Raw genomic sequence first — 14,340 nt, 5'->3', positions numbered from 1 at the left:
GCAGTTTTATGTAGTCAGGCATCAGAACACAACGAACTGCCTGGCAAAACTCATGGACTATTGAGCAAACAAGCCAGCCAGAAGAGCCCAATTCCAACATGCTTGCTCACAGATACGGGTCGCAAGAGATGTCTTGCCGTGAAAGTGACAAAGGCGCCTGCAGACGTATGCAAAGGTTCTCCTTGTCATTCGGAAATTATTAATGAAGACAGTGTCGCTAAAACCAGTCACGTCACTATCCCACCACTCCTGGCTCTGACTCTGCACCAACAAACTTCTCTATACAGCTGTTGCAGCTATTGCTCCACCAAAGTCCATAGCTAGAAGTCTTGCTCTCTTCCTTCTCCTTAATATTATTTGGTTGAAAACATGTTGGCACCAATCAGACATTACAACAACGCCAACAAGAGTATTCACATCCATGTTTACTTCCATAAATAGTTTGTTGTGTGATGTTGTGTCCTCTTCTGCGCATGCGGGTCATTTCAGGGATGCAGTCGGTTCAAACAGCAGAGTGGTAGCAGACCAAGCTGACCAAAAAAATCGGATTTCACCAAAAAATCAGATTTGAGCACATGACCTGCAGTCTGAACGTAGTGTTAGACACTTCTGTTGTTCTGTTACTTAATTTAACACAAAAAACGTCCCTGGGTGGGCTTGAACCACCAACCTTTCGGTTAACAGCCGAACGCGCTAACCGATTGCGCCACAGAGACTGCTGCTGTGCCGCGCCTGTAAGGGTGAGTTGTGTCAACCTTAGTCCAGTTTCCAGAGCATACTCCTGTGTTTATATGCACAGCAATAATCTGATTTTATCTCTATTCCAACTAAGACACTGCCATTCAAACACCGTTCTTTATGTAGTGAGAGGCCGGCCCCCCTGCCATGGCCAAGCAGCTTTCAAGACTGAGGGTATTCCATGTACTATAGATCAAAATGACAATTTGTTTATCTTGACATGGTAGGCGCTACATATCTCATTTCTCAATTCTACCCCGGCTAGTTAGATGAATTATATACATACACAAACACAATGGTATCACATAAAGAAAGACTGTCATGGATATTGGTGAGGGTGGCCTTGACCTTTATCAAGCTTCCAAAGGAGACTCTACCCTCTGATGGGGTAAAAAAAAGATCCTTGGTTGACTGGAAGGACTGCTTGACCCGTAGAAGACATGCTCAATACCCAAGTGAAAACAGGTACTCTTGACAGGGAGAAAATGACTGCATCACCAACCCTTTGACAACACAATATATGAAAAACTTAGAATTCTCTAAGAATCTGAAGTTCCAGTATAGGCGGCAATTAAATAAGCAAATAATGTAAATGCAGATATTTGTATTTTAGCCATTAGAGAATTGCAGGTTTGTGGGTACTATTTGTGCTCATGGTGTCCCCTATTACTTACGTATACACAAAAACGTCCCTGGGTGGGCTTGAACCACCAACCTTTCGGTTAACAGCCGAACGCGCTAACCGATTGCGCCACAGAGACCCTGGTTGGTAGGCTTGAGGGGGGTGCAGGTAGCCGCAGTCATAGTCCAGCTAAAGTAGACTGCCAGCTTTGATGTGATGCCCCAAAAAAGAAAAGATAAGATAAAACTGGGAGGAGACCCCGGGAAAGGGGTGTTTTTTTTTCTGAGTCTGAACAACGCGAATCCAGATATATTCAGATAGACCTCGATGTAGCCAGATTGGCTCAAATGTGACTCAGGTCTGAATACAAATGTGGCTAGTGAATACGGCTAGCAACATGATACTTACAGATCACGGCCTGAACAATTAACTAACCAAGTTATCTGTATTTGAGCCATAACAGAATTGCAGGTTTGTGTGTATTGTGTGGTTCATGGTGTTCCCTATTACTTACGTATACACAAAAACGCGCTAACCGATTGCGCCACAGAGACCCTGGTCAGTGGGCTTGAGGGGGTGCAGGTGGCCGCAGGACTAGTCCAGCTAATGTAGACTGCCAGCTTTAATGTGACGTCCTAAATAAGATAAGAAAAGATAACATAAAACCGGGAGGAGATCCCGGGAAAGGTGGGGTAAGGGGGGCAGGGTGATGTTAGTAATGGGGATGTGAGAATGGTTAGTGTGGTTAGGGAGAGGTACATTATTGCAGGAAGGTGTGAATGGTGCATCACAGGAGGAGGGAGGGTGGTCAGGGAGTGGACATAGGCCCCGTTCTTTTTACTGTAAGGCTGTCTTCTTCCTGTTGAGTGATGTCCTTTGTTACCCATGGTTTATTGTTGGGAAAGCAGTGTATCGACCTGGTGTGGAATAAAGAATCGGTACAAAAATTAACATATTCTGTAATGCAGTCTGTGAGTGTGTCTACATCCTCACTGTGAGCATCACAGAACACATCCCAGTCATCCCCTCAAAACATTCCTGCAGGGTCTCTAGAGCTTCCGGTGTCCACCTTTGTACAGTTTTGGTGGTCACCGGCTGCCGCTGTACTGCTGGTATATACTGAGGTTTGAGGTGTACTGGGTTGTGGTCTGATCCGGACATCAGGAGCCCGCGACGCCTCAGCCGAGGGAGAAATGTAACTAACAATCACAATGGTGTGAGAGAAATCTCTGAGCAAATTATATAGACGTAGACTTACCACTAGCAGTTCAATGTCCGGGCTGCACACTCCTTTACCATAATGTGTCCAGGGCTGCACCACCTGTTGTTCAAGTAGAGTGCAAGTCCCCCTTTTTTTTGAGCACCTTGTGATATTATTCGATCGTCCGACACTGACTTTGACCTAGCTTGTACACAACACAGAGACATGGTGGAGTACATGAATACAACGCCTGAAGTGTCCTCTTTTCGGAGAAAAAAAGATTCGGTTAAGACTGTTAAGTCTTTCCAAGTGCTTTGGGGCGGTGGAGGAGCTCACAGTTGCACCCGCTGCCCATTGAGGACAGTAACTGCAGAACGAATCTCCAAACGTCACCAGAAAAAGTTGCTTGATTTTTTGCATGTGTCTGTGTGTACGTGCATCGTGCCTCTGTGCGCAGACAGCAGCAGTGAATTGTAAACGCACAACCATGCAGACAGAAATGACATGCTGCCATGCAAATAAATTAATAACATGTACAGTATAGTTTAACAAAAGAATAAGGTGTAGACCTGTTCTATAGAAAAGGTTATCTTGAAATGGCTTCTGTTATGATCTGGCGTTATATGGAAAGTAAAAAGAAATTGACTTGATACTGACCAGATATAAGGATAGGGGAAACACTGAACTGACTCTTAAAAATGTTAAATGGAAAAATAGGATATGTATTTTATGCTCATCTGGTATTTCCAGTGTGTTAAAAGTAGAAAAACCTCAACAATGTAAACCGAAAACGAAGGAAACGAACCGAAAACCGTGACCTCAGAATCGGGATACGAACCGAACCGTGGATTTAGTGAACCGTTCCACCCCTATTGAGTTACTCTGGCTGAAATATTCTCCCATATCTGTGTAGATGCACCAGTCTGTTCAACAGTTTTTTGTAGTTCTTGGAAATGGTCTTAAACACATTTAATTAAAAACACCAAACTGGCTGTTGTATCTTAGTCATTTATTTAGCGTGATTGTCAATCTTGTAGGACTTTAGAAAACATAGTATTTGTTGCCGCTACCTTTATATACTGTAGATACAGGCCAACATGCAACAAGGCACCAAATGCTATTTAAAAAAGAGAATTTTTTCGGCATCATTTCCAGCACCACTCATCACATATTACAGCATTCAAATTTAAATGAAGGAAAAACAATGTCTTTTGCAAACATACTACCATTATTGTTGGCATGATTGTGAATTTGGAAATGTAGTGTTTGCATGTTTGCGTACATGCATGCAGATTATATTTTACTGGAGCACATAGTCAGTTTTTAATTAGAGATACACACAGGCTATGATTTCAGAATTGCCTGGCTAACATTCACACTTACTCTCATCAAGAAAAATGATCTGAGCTTCGTTTATAGCTAATTACTATGTAAAGTGTAAACTACCACTCTGACCTTTAGCCTCAAATGACAAATCATTTGAAGCAAATCAAACTGTAGACAATTAAATTAAAGGTAACCAATCAAAGCACTACAGGATGTTAGTGCAGACAGTTTTTACTTTTAGAGGAACACGAGTCAGGTTCTCAGGTGTCTTAACTTTGAGCTGATGTGTTGTGATCTTTCTGTGAGGTGTTCAGGGCGAGCTGCATGGCCCAGATGCTCAAAGGCCTCATGTAGGCCAGAGAACGATAGATGCCCTTTTCACAATAGGCTTCAGGAGTCTGGAACGCCATGCCAAGCCTCTCCCACACAGTTCGGTAACAACCTTCTGCAGTGCGCATACCTTCCTCACGCATACCCTGAAGAAAAAAAAAAAGATGGCCACAAAAACTTAAAGCAGTACGATTTAGGAAATATTTGCTTTCTTGCTAAATGTGCAGTAGAGTCCAGTTGACCCTATTTTAACACTTGGACATAACATCAGAGCATCCACAGACGAAATCTAAAAAGATTCAGGATGTATACATACGCACACTTGCTCACTTACCTCGTGGATCATAGTGGCTGCCAGTCCATACACCACTCCGATCCAGACCTCATCTGACTGGACACTGGAGCGGTCAGGTACACCTTCAGGGCGCATGCCATTAACAGCCCCCATCTGGCCTCCAGCAAAGCTCATTACATTCAAGTCAAAAACAGTCTTTAATGCACTCTGGATCTTTTCTTTTGGAAAAGCCTGAAGAGACAATACAAGACAGACCACCGATTGTTTTTCCAACATCAGTAAAATTATGTACAACTGCTAGACTTACAATGAGTGGCCACAATTTATTCTCATAGAACATCTGCTCTTTGAAGGCATTTTGCCTTAGAAGTTGTTTTAACTTACCTGGTAGTCTTCTTCTCCTAGCCCAGATGCTTTAAGGAACCAGTGGCCAGCACATTGGTCAGACATAACACTGTTTGAAAGGTCTCTTCCACTGCTGTCATAATTGTAGTACTTTCCTAATCAGAGGGAAGGAAGGGAGGAAGTTACTTTAAAGTTAAAAGATTGTTTGGACTACCGTTCTGTACATTGGAGTCCGAATTTTTCAGTCTCAGTCTCTAACAAAAAATTTTCATTTGTTTGTTTTTACCATTCCACAGCAGTTTGTCAAAAGCAGCACTGCCTCTGTCCAAGATGTTTTTGTAATGTTGGTACATCTCCTCGTTGTTCAGTAGTCTTGCCATTTTACACATCACACACAGGGATGCCAACCACAGCCCACCACAGTATGCACTGTAAAATACAAATAACTTTACATTGGACAAAGCATATTTTTCTGTGAAAACATACAAAACTGATCTCCAGTATTTCCTTTGAATAACACAAAAAATGCCAATGAACTGACTGATCTCCTATTAAGTGAAGACAGGTTTCATCTCTGATTTGTACTGTGTCTACAAGTTGTAAGCCAGTTCAGCAAGATGAAGTGGTTTTAGAAGCCAGAGGCTTCCCTTTTTTCTGCTTTGGTCACCTTGGTCCAGTCACTGTCCATCCATCATAGGTCTGGTCGGCATATCCAGAATTCTCTATCAAGCCATCTCCATCCATGTCGAACTTAATCTCTGACTCCATCACTGCCTAACCGGATCAAGTAAACATAAACTCAAATAAATGTACTCTGACTTGTGTTACCAAAATTCAACTCTTGCATTCACAATAATTAAAACCATACCTGACAGATGGGCCACATGTCCTGGAGATACTGACTGTCCTGGGTGAGATAGTGGTCCCTGTAGACCTGCAAGACAAACTTCAGGTTAAGGTCCTTCCAGTCTGCCGTGTCATGGATGAGGTAGGCGTTCACCCTCTGCCAAGGCTCATCATCTAGAGAGAGTTAGAAATGCAAACAAATTCAAAAATGGGAGAAAAAACGTTCTGTTATACTTTTTCAATATAGTTTTTGTTTTGAGTCCTACCTGGGTCTCCTATGTCATGCGGCACCACATTTTTGGCCTTGACAGGAGAGAACCGCCCACTCATCAGATGGAGCCGCTCTGTTGGATCCTCCTGGACCACACTGCCAGCTGAGAGGAGACACATGCTGTAAAACCTCTTGACTAGACACGTTCTAAACAATTCACAAAGCATTTAACTCACCAATATCATATTGCAAACTCAAGGCAAGTTTGGGCCACAGCATGATAAGTGCAAAGGAGGCATAGAAGTGCACATCGTATGTGTTGTACATTCTATATTCCTGACCTAGAAGACAAGTGATATGGGTTACCAACAGAATGTTTAATGCAGACTTGAGGTCTTGCAGACTAAAGCCCAATTCCAGTCCTACCTTCTAAGTAAGCAAATCGACCATACTCCTTGATGACAGCAGGTTGAGCTGGCAGTCCTCCATTAGCGCTGCGCATACCACCACTGATATCAACATCCTCGGGCAGCTCTGTCCACATTGTCCCTCCATCCGCCACAAAGTACAGTTCGTTAAATAGGGCCGACTTATACCAGGAGGGGAGAGAACTATGGCACACAGAGGCATACAAGTTGAGGTGACCAGTCAAAAACCAAGCAAGTGCAAAAGCATACACCAATTTTGATGTCTACAACCTGTCCTGCAGTATGGGCCTCTGCCACTCCTCAATGCTTCTCTCCCATTGTCTGTAGTGTGTTAGGGCGTAATGACTGATGGAGGGGGATGCATCTCCTTTGGTCCCAAAGTAACGAGTGTATCTTCTGCAAACACAAAAACCACATGTTGATGAATGCTTTGTGTCAGAGGTTAGGTTTGGTCACAGAAGAGGAAACGTGTTCAGGGGAGATTTGTGTTTTTGTGTGACCAGGCAGTCAGGACTGGGGCTAACAACGAAGCAGGAAATATTTTTGTGTCATTAACACTTTTAAATGTTATCACTTAGGAATGTGTTTTCCTGCCTCAGTCATTGTAAATTTAACATGCAAGATAGATGAGCTGTGATCAGCAAAAGGCAAGGCAGGCCATTATTCTAAAGTTATACCATGTGAAAACCTCAATGTTCAGATAACGATTTGCACATGGTTTGATTCACCTTATGTGTTCTCTCTCCCTTGACCCAAAGGTGATTTTGGGCATGTCCCAGGCCAAGCAGAACTCCAGGGTGTTCTGACTCTGAGCTGGGACTGAGCAGCCCACAGATAACGCTGCGGCTACCTTTTCCCCCTTAGACGTCGGTGGGCTGGATCCTGTAAAAAAAAAAAAAAAGTAAGCAGAGATGGAGTTTTAAACATTTAAAAACAACATATCCTTCAAATACATAAAACAAAAACCCATAGCTTATGTTTATTACCACCAATTCAGGTCAAAAGACACCAAAAAAAACATTCTATACAATTGCAAACAGCTTAAGACATCCGTTTCATCCATTTTTATAGTCGACATAGCACTGACCTGTGGGAGAGTCCAACCGTCCATCAGTGATGAGGTCACTCCACAGACCACTGCAGGTCCCCTTCGGACTGAATGCTGTCTGGTGACTAACTTCCCTGTCAGCCTGGTAAAGTTTCCACACAAACACCAACACAGTAAATCTACAGCCTAATGCTCATTCACGTAACAGATTTACAGATACCAGCAACTGTTATTTAAAATCCAGGTAACTGTACAAAAACCTCCATGAAATTATAAAATTAAATTGGACCTGTTCTCGGGCTGCAATGCACAGGGTGTAAGGGTTAACTGTAGTGCGGTGATGTAATAAGACCCCAGAAACTGCCTCTCCCTCCTTCTCCAGGTGGAATGGTTCGTTCCAATGTCCACCACTCTTGTCGTCCTTATGCCCTGATCCATTGACCATAGTAAACATGATGGAGACATCCAGGGGGTAGTCATTTTTGTTCTCTATGTCCCACACGAATACTGCCACTGGGAGGCTTGAGTCCTGAAAAAAAAAACTTGTTGGTCTAGCTTTTATAAAATAAAGCCTATAACTATCTTTATATATAAAAATGGGATGTACCTGGTAATCATGAGGGATGACTGGAGAAATCTGTCTGCAAGTTAGTGTGACATTCTGTCCCGGAAGGTGATATACTGTCCAAGCACGAGGGTAGAGTGCATGATAAAAGGCATACTCCCCACAGTAGCCCCAGTTCCATCCTTGTAATGTGGGTGGACGCTCCACAGACAACACCTGCTGGTAAACAGTTTGTCCTCCACGACGCAAACACACTGTAAACTATGAAAACAGAAAGAAAAGAAGGACATGTCAGTTTATACTGGATTTTTATGCTTTGTTTATGCCAAGAGATTGGACACTTGCACAGCATGCCTTTGTATATCTAGGTGGGGAAGATAATATAGTAAAAACAAAAGGGTAGGATTTTCTAGTGGGGAAAAGAAGAAGTCATACCATTCCATTAAAACATGTTTTTCTACTAAGGCTTCTGTCTGTATGACTATTGAAAGCTATTTGCTTCTCAGCCAAGTCTTGACTGTTCCTCATAAGTAAATGATACACTTGAGCGGCACCAGGTTTCTTTTTCCAGACCATGTTTTTATGACCAGCTTCACATAAGTCCAGAGATAAGCGTCTGCAGAAATCAGCATAGTGTGCACCTGTAAACCCCCCCGACAGCACCCTGATGCAGACTGCACTGATTTGGCATTGCTGGGAGATATTCAGATCTCTGTGAAGGAATTTTTGAGATTGCTTCATTGGACATATATTTCTGTACAAAGGCCAATGTCATGTGCTCCTGTAGGTGAGTATGAGGCATCATCCATGGGATAACCCTGTCCTGGGTCTTCATGACCTTAGATATCCTGAAGACCAATGCATCCTCTGTCATCCTCCTCAAAGCCTGGGTATGTCTGGGTATGAGACCAATATAAATGTTCTTTGTGTTGAGATGTGTGGCAGTGCAAATGTTCATTTATATGGTCACCTGTGATCATCTTGAGCTGTTTTAATAAATGTTTCTGTTTTTATATGCTTTTTGTCTGTGGCATATACAGTATGTCAAATATGTGAACCTCAAGGACTGGCAGTTAATTTGAAGGCCAAACTACAAACCATCTGTTCAATAGAAAATGTCAGTGAGTCCCATTTTACATAAACAACAGTGATCTATCAAGGTCTGAGCTTTAAAATGTGTTTGTGGAAGTTTATGCTGACATAATCAGAGATTTTTGGGGAACTCATAAAACCAGTTGCTGCTCATCAGGCTAGGAATGGCTACACATCTAATTCTGAAGAGGTCCATTGTTACCCTCCCCAGGAGTGGTTTATCAACAGAGATTACTGCAAAACAATTCATGTAATAGACCACAAGGTCACAAAAGAGGTTGACTTATTGGGTTCTCTTTTTCTACTTTCAGGACCCGTGTGAAAATCAGCTGAAGCTTTGGGTCATATTTATTCAGAAATACAGGAAATTCTACAGGGTTCACAAACTTTCCAGCAGCAGAGCATATTACCTGGTTGGCTGTGACAGTTTTGTAGTGGTACATCCCAGGGTTAAGCTGCCATCTGCAGAACTCCCCCCTCCAACCTCTTGTGATGGTTCCTCCTCCAATACCACCAAGTGGAGCTCCTATGTATTAGAGCCTAGTGTCAACATGGAGGCACAGTGTGCACATCAATGGGTGATCCCGTGTTAAGAGATTTGAACTCACCATATATTTGACGCAAGGGTTGGGCACCAAACATATCAATAAAAGGAGCCTTCTTTTCTACCTGGGTCTTCTTGTACCACCATTTTAGATACCTAGGAGAACAAAGTCAGGCAAAAAAAAAAAAAAAACTCAGTGTCAGAAGACAGAAACCACGCACTTTAACTGCGATCATGTGTTAAAGAGTATCAAAAAGATTAGAAAGATTATCGATTAGGGATGCTGTTAACTGATGCAGAATCAGTAAATATTTCTGCTCGCTTGTTTGTTTTTCCTCTGCTGAATCTGGCAACAGCACTTTCCAAGACTTTAGCGCTCTGGGGCAAAGCTGAATCCAACTCACACAAACACACACAACAAAGAGCAAGTCGCAAACTTCTGTAAAAGAGGCACTTGTAAGATGAGGGGAGTGTAATCAAAGTGGCAAATCGACTTCTAATCTGAGCAACATTAACAATGTACGTGAACGTGTGCAGCACTCCCTGTCAAATAATAATTAGGCCATAATACAAAAGGTTTCAAACAGCTCCCAGAGCCTGAGGCCAGAGGCTCAGTTGTTCAGCGACTGAGTCATTAATCTGGCTACACTTTGTGCTAGTACTGTAAAAAGCAAGTATACAAGTAAAAAGCTGCTGTTAGTACTTCAGCAGCATCCAGCAGGATTCGCCACTTCTTTTTACCCCGTTCACACTGGGGCAAAAAATCTGGCTAAAGCGGGATTCGGGCCTATCCAGATGTTTTTTTTCCTGAGTGTGAACACCTCGAATCCGGCTGTATCCAGTTTGATTTCAATCCACCCACGAGAGGTGGATCTAGCTGGATTGGCTCAAATGTGGCTCAGGTGTGAACGCAAATGTGGCGAGCGAATCCGGCTAGCGACATGCTACTTCCAGTTAGCGATGTGCTACTTCTGGTTCACAGGGCGTGACACGGGACAAAAAAACCACACACGCGGTCCTACCCATTGACAGTAAAAACTATGGACAGAGCCTCCGTGACGTCACCCGTTTGTTTCTGAAGAGCCGTTTTGAGGCTCGGTGGGAGGTTCCGGGACTTGATGACCGCCGCCATGTTGGCAGCGTCACGTCAACTAAAACTCCGATTATGGACAAAGAGGGGGAGCACGAGCGGGGTTTAGGGGGGCGGGCGATCGTGGAAGCAGGAAACTCACACTGTGATACGTCAACTGTCTGTCACTCAAGCGGCAACGCCCATAATTAGGCGTAATTTTAAGTCCGAATACCATTGAAACGAGTGAGTTGTAAAAAAATTCACCCCCCCTACAATTGACACTAGAAGAGAACCTATCATCTGAGACCAGAGTGGTTTTTTGTACCAGGCTGTAAACATGTTTTTTTCTGCTGTGAAGTCGGCCATTTTAACATGGGAGTCTATGGGAAATTACTCGCTTTTGGAGCCAACCCCCAGCTGTTGCAGCGTGAATTACAAGTTTTGACACTTCCGCATGGGCTTCAACTTTGAGCCCCGAAGGTTGCCGCTTGGTCCTACCGCAGCCTGAACATACTCTGTATATTACGAGGCGCCACCTAGTGGTTTGGAGGACAGCAAACATGCTGGATGAAGCTGGATTGAGTGCGGACACAAGTGTGTGCTAGCCAGATTTGAAAATAGGTCTGAACGCATCCAGCTTAAAGGCTGTCTGGGCTCAATCCTACTCTAGCTGGAATGACTTTCTCCAGTGTGAACGGGGCCTAACTGTTTATGTATTGTCTCAGATGTTTTCAGAAACACTTTGGCCTTAACTATTTTTTAAATTTCCAAACGAGGCAAAAGGAGCAAGGAATACAATTTCTATTAATTTGACGATCACAGAGTGTCACCATCCTGTTGCAACCTAATATACATAAAGACGATCAGCTCTATAGTATCTGCACCATCGAAATCAAAAGTGGAGGCGTTGTTTGCACACCAGAATAATAAATAAACTTTTAGCCATGTAGGTCATTGCACTTATTTTGAGGGAAGATCCCGTGCAACATGCAGCTGTGCACGACAGTGGGAACAATAACTTCACAGCAAAACTCAGTCCAGAGAAACAACAATGCCCCGGCTCCACTCAGCTGGAGATGAATAGGGTCAGTTAAAGCGTGTTATTTGAAGCCGTGGCAGGTTTTTGTCAGGATTTTGTTGTTCTGCAGCTCAGCTGGAATTCAAACAATGGTCCTTACTCTGATCTGTATTAGAATACAAGCCAAGTCTGCTAACCTGAATCTGTCTGTGCAAGCTCAGGTCTCCCATGTTTTTTGCAACCACATATATATATGTTGTGTAGCTATACAAAGACCTAACACCTGCAATCCTTCATGTGAAGGTGTGATCTAAATCTCTTTCTGAAGCGTAAAATGTAATCTGTCCAACATCGAACAAACGTTGTCATGGTGACAAAGATCACAGACACACCTTGAATGAAAAATAAAAAGAGGGATTTCTGCAGAGAGCAGTGTGTTTACTTTACTTTACAGCATTTTCCTGAAAATTGAAGGAAGTTTAAACTGTTCTGAGAACTCACACAACCTCAGGGGAGCACTGAGAGGGAAATAACCTCACTGCTGTTTGCTCAGAGCCAGAGAATATACACATATTAAAAAGGACTGTGTGTGTTTAGGGTAAAATGGCTCACAGATGGTTGATAACTGCCACATCTGAACCGATCTGACACACCTTCAGATTATTCAGTGAAGCTACATTTCCAGGATTTAAAGAGAACTGAAGCTGCAGTGATGTATTACTGTGTTCCTCAGCAGAGTATTTGGAAAAACAAAAGCAGATGTTACGATGTCTCTGTAGCTATGCGCAGCTAAGGTTGGGTAACAACTCCCAGAAAACAGCTGACCAGTCATGTTGGTGGGACTTAAAATGAGCAACCTGCTGGAGAGATCATAAAAAGTTATTCACCTCAGAAGGAAGGGCGTTGGAAATGTTTTGATCTTTTATTTGCATGAGAAGCTCTGTTTGTATGCAGAAATTTACCTTTATACTGCCTCATGTGAGGAGTGCACTTGCTCTCAGGTGTGTGCTGAGAAATATGACACTATAGTCTAATGCCACACCATGATGACTTGCACCGTAGCTAAGTAAAGAGTAAAGGTTGCAGAGGTGTAAAATGAAACACACAGTGTCAACAGAGGAGCAATAATATGTTAAACAAATGGAATTCTAGCTTTGTATTTCTGTGCAGGGACAGTCTCACCTGATCCCGAGGCCGATGTGCTCCAGGACGTGTGACAACGAGACATCTTTTGCTTGAAAAGGCTTTCTCTTCTCCTTGAACTCATGTGCCAGGCAGATACGCCACCCCTCCTTGGGCACCCCGTATCCCATTTCTTTGGACACATACTTGCTCATTAGGTCCGCTGTGGATTTTTCACCCCACTCTAAAGTCATTTTTAAGCAGGGTTTGCTAGCAACAAGTCAAGTGAAGGGAATACTTGTGATTTCAAGAAGGGAGTCACCACGTTTGTAAACAGAATCAGATCATTCTGTCTTCACTGTAGAGCAAAAAAACATGGAGGAGGGCAGTTACAGGTGTCCAAGAGGTCAGAGTCATTCCAGTGGATCAAATGAACACTTTGTCAGGTTGGATGTTCCAGTGCCATCATTTAGTTCTTACAGTTCACATGAGAATTTAGCCTTTCTGTCACTTCACCCACGTTTGTTTAAGAGAAGAAAAACCCCATTTGCATGAAGTCCGGATGTGGCTGTGCAGCTGCAGGCACCGATGGATGGATTTATAGATGAAAGCTCACAACCAACAGCAAGTGTGAGGATGCTTCAGGCATTTAGCAGGAACATCTACAACAAGGATAAAACAAAATGGGTTAAAAAAAAAAAAAAAAAAGGAGGCGAGCAAGAAAGCCAGCATCTTTAAAAGCTCGCTACACTCTTGTCAGTAAACATGTAACGTTAGTCATGACACCAAATTGCTTTAAAGCTAATAAACCGAGAGATAGTAGCTAACGCCCTATGAATTATTGAGTTATTTACCAGAACACGGCGTCATTCCGCTGCAGCTGCAAGGCGACCTCTGTCGGGACTCTGTTCTTCAGCTAGCACAGCGCTAGATATGCAAATCCTCCCGTTACAGAGTCAAACTGTAACCCCTCGTTTCTGTCTCGCAGGCAGAGGCGTATCAGGTTGCTTATGAATACCACATCATTTGAAGGCTTAATTGAGGTAAAATTAGACCACAGACCACAGACATATTTCTAACTGTAACTCAAAATACCTAATTACTGCAGTGTGACAAAATAAGTGTATATATGTTGTTGTTAATGGCACCGCACAAACCTAACTCTGGGTAAAAAAAATCCCAAAGGCACACAAAGCTGCTGAGGAGCCTCTACCATTACGAGGCAAAAAAGGGGGGGGCCGAATTATTAAACACTATTTTACAGATGGTGTTAAAACGTGATACATTTACTAATATAGTTTATGGTATTAAAACAATCTTTGGTCGACTATTTGGTATTGATACGTAAAAGCAGATGTCTATACTATTAATGTTTTTCCCTCCAGTAAGTCGCCATAGCAACGGTCCACCCCTTCTTAGTTTGACCCTGAACGGACAACCAAAAACTATTCCTAAACTCCTTTATACTTCGTAAAAACCATATAAAATGAAAAATAAAAAAGCGATAACTGACTTGGACATTAAAGTGAACATGGTC

General features: G+C 42.9%; 1 protein-coding gene and 2 non-coding genes across 3 annotated transcripts; all 3 read right to left on the bottom strand.

Annotated features, from left to right (window-relative positions):
* Positions 1-642: 642 nt before the first annotated feature.
* On the bottom strand, positions 643-716 carry trnan-guu (transfer RNA asparagine (anticodon GUU)). The gene has a single exon. It is a non-coding gene; the product is annotated as a tRNA-Asn (tRNA).
* Positions 717-1,425: 709 nt separating this feature from the next.
* On the bottom strand, positions 1,426-1,499 carry trnan-guu (transfer RNA asparagine (anticodon GUU)). The gene has a single exon. It is a non-coding gene; the product is annotated as a tRNA-Asn (tRNA).
* Positions 1,500-3,555: 2,056 nt separating this feature from the next.
* gba2 (glucosidase, beta (bile acid) 2) lies at positions 3,556-13,724 on the bottom strand. Its single transcript, XM_028429705.1, has 18 exons — positions 13,658-13,724; positions 12,864-13,465; positions 9,656-9,747; positions 9,458-9,573; positions 7,998-8,216; positions 7,680-7,919; positions 7,430-7,532; positions 7,071-7,224; positions 6,613-6,738; positions 6,341-6,525; positions 6,151-6,255; positions 5,970-6,077; positions 5,726-5,877; positions 5,525-5,631; positions 5,144-5,286; positions 4,897-5,012; positions 4,552-4,743; positions 3,556-4,363 (listed from the first exon to the last, which is right to left on the bottom strand). Exons 2-18 carry the CDS (start codon positions 13,055-13,057, stop codon positions 4,157-4,159), a joined length of 2,559 nt encoding a protein of 852 aa, XP_028285506.1. The 5' UTR covers positions 13,058-13,465; positions 13,658-13,724; the 3' UTR covers positions 3,556-4,156.
* Between the last annotated feature and the right edge of the window lie 616 nt (positions 13,725-14,340).

This window comes from Parambassis ranga, chromosome 18 (genome assembly GCF_900634625.1).
Source record: "Parambassis ranga chromosome 18, fParRan2.1, whole genome shotgun sequence".
In the NCBI taxonomy this organism is placed as follows: Eukaryota; Metazoa; Chordata; class Actinopteri; family Ambassidae; genus Parambassis; species Parambassis ranga.
The sequence above is the reverse complement of the archived record's forward strand: the minus strand, read 5'-3'. Positions and strand labels throughout refer to the sequence as shown.